Source organism: Barbus barbus (assembly GCF_936440315.1).
Source record: "Barbus barbus genome assembly, chromosome: 37".
Classification (NCBI taxonomy): Eukaryota; Metazoa; Chordata; class Actinopteri; order Cypriniformes; family Cyprinidae; genus Barbus; species Barbus barbus.
The window spans coordinates 9415555-9421554 of NC_136715.1; the positions used below are offsets into that span (position 1 = coordinate 9415555).

General features: G+C 36.8%; 1 protein-coding gene across 1 annotated transcript; it reads left to right on the forward strand.

The window, feature by feature from the left end:
* Positions 1 to 1643: 1643 nt before the first annotated feature.
* On the forward strand, positions 1644 to 2939 carry LOC306856505 (immediate early response gene 2 protein-like). Its single transcript, XM_079395844.1, has one exon. The coding sequence runs from the start codon at positions 1750 to 1752 to the stop codon at positions 2269 to 2271; it is 522 nt and encodes a 173-aa protein (XP_079251970.1). The 5' UTR covers positions 1644 to 1749; the 3' UTR covers positions 2272 to 2939.
* The last annotated feature ends 3061 nt before the right edge of the window (positions 2940 to 6000 follow it).

Consider the following 6000-nt stretch of genomic DNA (forward strand, 5'->3'; position numbering starts at 1 on the left):
GATAGCCTAATATTATATTTTTGCTTCACGTTCATAACCTAAAATGCAATTGTCAGTGCAAAAAGCCCTGGTGCACATTAAGAAAGTTTCTGAATTTGGACATAGCCAGGTAGCCCTTTCTATAAAAAGAGTGTGTTTTTGCTGTGAGTGACAGCTGCTTTGCTTCCTAGTTACGTTCATGTGTGCAGAAGGGGAGGGGCTGTTGGACCTGTGACAAGTCCAAATATGGTGCGCGGTGACATCATCACTGCCTCCGCTGAGGGCACGTCACGGCTTTTCCACTGCGCGCGCGCTCCCCGGAGAACCGACGGATGCTCCAAATATGGCCATAAATCGTGATGTCGAGCAAACAGAAAAAAGCGTCTCGCGCTTCCAAAGAAGTGTAAACACTGGGGGCATACTGATAAGCTTTTCAACAGAAATGTTTTTCAAGTCGAGTTTGATGGGTGAGTTCGATGAAAAGATAAAAATATATAATAAAATATAATATATAATAAAAATATAAACAAAGAATAAAAAAAAACACAGGTAATCTGTGAAATGATGCAGTTGGTTATTGTTTCATACACTCTATGCCTCACTCAGTGAGTATTGCATGCATTTTGTTCACATGTCATTAGTGTAATTACATGAGCTCAAGAAACAGCGTTTTATTGCCAGACAAATTATAACAAAGCCTATGATGTCCGTCGTGATGCTTTCGTAGAGCACTGCCATTAAGCCCAGAGTTGCCAGATTTCGTTAAAAAGCACCTTTTAAAAAAAAAAAAAATAAATAAATAAAACTAAAATAAGCATCTATTTTGCTATAAAATAAGCTCTTTATTATGCTTTTGCTATCAATGATTATTACGAATAAGATGAAAAATGCTTTTAATTAACCCAAATTAAGGCCAGATTTCACATTCATGAATGCAAGTTTACTAATAAAAAATACCTAACTTTATAATTTTGTTGACTGAAGTAAGGCTATACAGAAAATATCAGTCTCTTTGAATTCATTTATTTAGTTAGTTCTGTTTTATTGTTGCTGTTTTCATTTGAATGAAAGTGCATGTACACTAGTGTACAATAAAAATGAAACCTCATTAGTGTTTTTATTACCTTAATTATATGTATGTCTGCACTACTGGAAGCTCCTAACACCAAGATTAATTCCTTTTGTGTGTAAATACACTTGGCAATAAAACTCTTCTGATTCTGATTAACTGAAACTGTAATAAAGCTGAAAGAGAATAAAATAAAATGTAACATTTTAACAAAATACATGTATATGTATATACATGTATATGTATATATATACATATACATATATTGGACTATATATATATATATATATATATATATATATATATATATATATATATATATATATATATATATATATATATATATATAAACTAAAACAAAAATAACAACAACAGTAGCACACGAATAACATTGAAATAACCCCTAATTTAATGCATGTACTGTAGTTTCTTATTTTCTGAGAAGCGTATAATAGGTGGACATGGCAACACTGAGCATATACTTCAGCGCTGTGTCAATATGACGCATGTTGACGAAGGGAGGGGCGATTTTTACACCATGGGAATGGAAACTCTTTACGTCACCAAAGCGCACATAAAACACCGCCCTGAAAGAAGAAAACTTAGTTTTGCAATCCACTGTGAAGACCTCGAAGCGCAGAGGTTTTCAAAAATTAGAAAACAGGTCTAGAACTGAAAGATTCTGATACATTGTAAACACAATGGACGTCGAGGCCAAGAGAATCATGGCTCTTTCTATCAGTAAACTGTATTCATTAAGGACCCAGCGCGGGGGACTGAGACTTCACCGGAGTCTCCTGCTCTCCATGACCGTGAGAGCGGCGCGGGACATCTACCACACCGCGCAGCTGCTCAGAGACGCGGAGGAGGAACAGGTCGTTCCGTGCGCCCCCGGCGCGGCTCCAGAGGAACCCATGGAGATTAGTAAAGACTCTCCGCAGACTTTGACTCCTAAGGAGGTCGCAATGAAACCTCAAGAACCTAAAGAGACTCTAGAAGAGGACAAAGAGAACCGATGCGCTTCTGAAAGGCACTCCAGGAAGCGCCGCGACAAGACTGCGCTCGAGACTGACTTTCTGCCTCTGAAGAAAGCAAAAATGGACACGGATGAGGAGAAGCAACATCTCCAGGGCGAGGTTTTGAGGACTAATAATGGAAACAGCTGTCGCCAGGCTGAAACTCTGACTGCCTTCCCAACAAATCGAAGCATCGTGGCGTGTTGAGCAAGACGCACTTTGGATCTCTCCGAGAATGGATTTCCCTGGATGGGAATTTCCTGGACAAACTGGTTCAGAACGGACCGGTTATGCAGCCCGACACCTGTGCGGCCGGCTCAGCTCGCCATATGAGCTCCAAGAAAGGCCAGGATCAGCAGGAATACAGGACAGGTGGTGGATACTGTGATCCCAAGTGCAACGGAATCGCTTTATTGTTCAGTGAGAGGAGTCAGATGACTCGCGTTTGAACTGGTTGAACTGGGAAGCAAGGCTCTGATGTCTTCTATCCAAGTTTACGAACTTTACAACCTCAAATAAGAACAACGCTGATGGTGTATGAGACAAAACACTGCTGTGTGACACTTGAAAATGTCTTTGCCAAAACGTGTTAAATATCACTGTAGCACTGATCAATGGCACATTAGATTATGTATTGATGATATTAATTTAAAAAGTACTTGATGGACTGATAACATATGAAGCTGATTTCAGTGTTCATTGATTGCAATAAACATGTAAATATTTAAAAAAAAACAGCCTGTTGTAAAATTTCATTTAAAACCAGAAACATTTCAAACTCTGGATGGATTTTTTCAAAAAAATTCTTATTGAAGTTGTTTCCACATTTTAACCAACAAAATTCCTTGATTTCCCACCGTTTCTCAATAAAAAACTTTTCTAAACAATACTCTTATAATGAACAATTTATAGTCAACGAGTTTAGGCTACCCAGAAATACTCAGTAAATGTAAGTAGCCTAAATATGATTTCAAGATTTTTTTTTAAATAAATGACTGTAATGATATACATTTATTATTTAGACTAAGGCATCAAAATCAGTTTTAAAATACAGTTTCCTTAAATTTCTAAGGAAGTCTGTCAAAAATAAGTAAGGGGGGTTCAGTCAGATCATGTTTGTGATGTGATTATAACTTCGTCATCATCCGTAAAATCTCACACTGATCCTAAACCCAATCTTTTGATAAAACATCCAGCTCATCATCTGTCACTCCTGTGTAGGCGATGAAAAAGGCAGCAGCTGGAAACACTAGGGCAAAGTGTAATTTCCCTTCATTAGTCAGCAAGATCTGTCCAAACATGTCCATGAGTCACACACACACACAAACTTTTTGGCTACTAGCCAGCATCAAACTACCTATTTGTCAAGCTTGACGTCCCAGTTTAACTGGCAGCATTACACTATTCAAGACTGACATCAATAGAGCTCAATAAGAAATAATTAATGCAAGAGAGTGAAACTATAGTGCACAGAGCAGACTTCTTTAAATAGTATATTATTGTGTTTCAGACTCTGGTGGTTTTGTGGAAGTTAACATAGCATGTTAGCAATGTTTTTCAAAGATTTAGAGTGACACAAAAGCATGTGAATAGGCTTCACATATGACCAGCATGATTAAGTAGTTCATTGCTCTGATTGTAAATGTGGGTTGTGGGGGTGGATCTGCATAGCATAGGTGTGCTAGAAATTTCAGGTAGGAGGTTCTGGCACCAGGAGTCTGTTGAGCCAACAGGAAGTGAAATGTTTAGGTGGAGATCAATTTGAATGGCTGAATCCTCAGCTGGGAAACTATTACTCAATGATTAATCACTGAAACTCATTTTAAGATTAATAACTGAAACCCAGCTGAAGTCAGATTGTGTGAAACCTAATGTGCTTCTTGTGGGTATGTGTGACCATGAGTGTAAACCTCAAGCCGGTTTCTGATACAATATTTTTTCCTCCAGGGTGGTCTTGATGTGGGTCTTTCGCCTCTGGGGGAAATTATAGTGGTTTTGACCTGTTAAACTTAAAATGAAAAATCATAAAACAGTGTCATAATGATTAACCGATGATAAAAGCAGTCTTAATTAACTTTTCTTTTTTTTTTTTTTGCAATTACCAAAATGATAAAATAATAATATACGATATACACAATAATATAAATTTTTTTTTTTTTACAAGACTAATTACAGGATATATATAACCATTATAATGTAATATAATGCTAACTAATGTGTGACAATATAATCAATAGAATATCTGTCTGTCTGTAAATCTTTCTATGAATTGTAATTACATTTGAATTATTTAAAAAGATTTTTACTTGAAATATTTAAGTGTAAAAGATATTGTTAGACTTCTTGAGCTAGAAATTTTCTGAGTAACATTACAAAATGTAGTAAAAATGAGTAACAATGTAACATTAATCAGGAATTTGTTCTGTATTTTGACGTCTCAAAGTGTAAAATATATTGTTAGACTTCTATAGACAAACTACATTTTCTGAAGGTTAAACAGCTCCTGTCTGTGACTAGTTGTTGAAAAAGTAAGATGATTTGCCCTTCTTTGCTTTATGGTGACTAACAGTTGACTTACAGAGGAAATCTCTGCGAGGGTGTTTAGATGCACAGTTAGTAATGAATTGTTTCCTGGGTCGCTCATACTTGGGATTTATCATGGAGCCCAGATCCTTAATCATCTGGCTATCAGCACTTACTGAACAGTTGTCAATGTGTGGCATCACTTCCCCCACCTGAAACTCTCAGCTCGACTGAATCCTCGTATAGATGTGAACACACATGTAAAAGAGAGGCTTTTGTCCTCTACAAACGTTCAGCAATTGTTGTGTGCAAAGGCTGAACTCAGACACACGTTCACACACAAACTACAGTCGTGCATCTGAAGAGAAGAGATGGGTTTAGAATGCATTCTCTCTGGTTTTTATTCAGGTTCTTTAGGAAGAGTTCGGTTCGGAATTACAAAATGCACTGGTAGAAATAGCAGAGAGATAGAGAGACAGAGGAAGAGAGAGAAAAAAGGGGGATTTTTCATAGCCAGAATAAATGTGTAACATCACCAGTTTCAGGCAGCCTCTTTCACAGCTCAACATCAGCAAAAGGGTTTTGGATTTCTTCTTAAATCAGAGTGATGTGCAGTCTCTCATAATGAGAGTTACTGGGTATCTTTTCACCTTTTTTTTTTTTTTTTAAACTCTGTAGTACATTTCCAAAGCATGTTGTGTGCTCACCTTACCCACAATTCTCAGAGAACAGTTGGCAATAGAAACAAACAAACATTCTATGAGTTTTATGTCTCTTGTATTATTATTTTTTTTCTCTTGATGCTCTTTTTTGTCTTTTTCATTTTTAAAAATAGAAGAAAAAAAGGAACACATTGCTCATAAAAACATCTAACTATATTCATATATCTATACATATATACTCTTTTTCTTTATATTTCTTTTTATATTTTATAATTCCTGAAGTTGACTTGTTAACCCACATAGTGGCATGCACATTGCACATGCAAATCAGTAATTAAATACCTCTCTTTATCATGGCATTTTTTTCTCTTTAAACTTCCTCTTTTGCTTCTAAATGGTTCAGGTCAATAGTAATATGGATGGCGGGTGGGATATGGGTGATTAAGGAGATGGGACGGGTTTGTGGGTGTCACGGTGACAGTGGTTGCGCGCTCGCAGGAAATCCCCTCATACTCACACATTCACACCACAAGCTTATTTCCCCTTCAACACATACGAGCACTTCTGCTGACGGGGCAGAAAACGCATTTCCTGTCTTGTGATCGGCTTCCTTTTAGAGAACCGCAACATTAATTTCTCTTTTGAGTGAAATATGTTAATTTCTCTGATTTAATGCTACATTTTTACTTTTTTTTTTAGTTGAGAGCAAATCATCTATTCTGGCGCTGGTGTACTTAAAAATGAAAATTCT

Excerpts from the sequence above, each read along its gene's own strand:
- LOC306856505 (XM_079395844.1), top strand. The coding sequence starts at position 1,750 with ATGGACGTCGAGGCCAAGAGAATCATGGCTCTTTCTATCAGTAAACTG.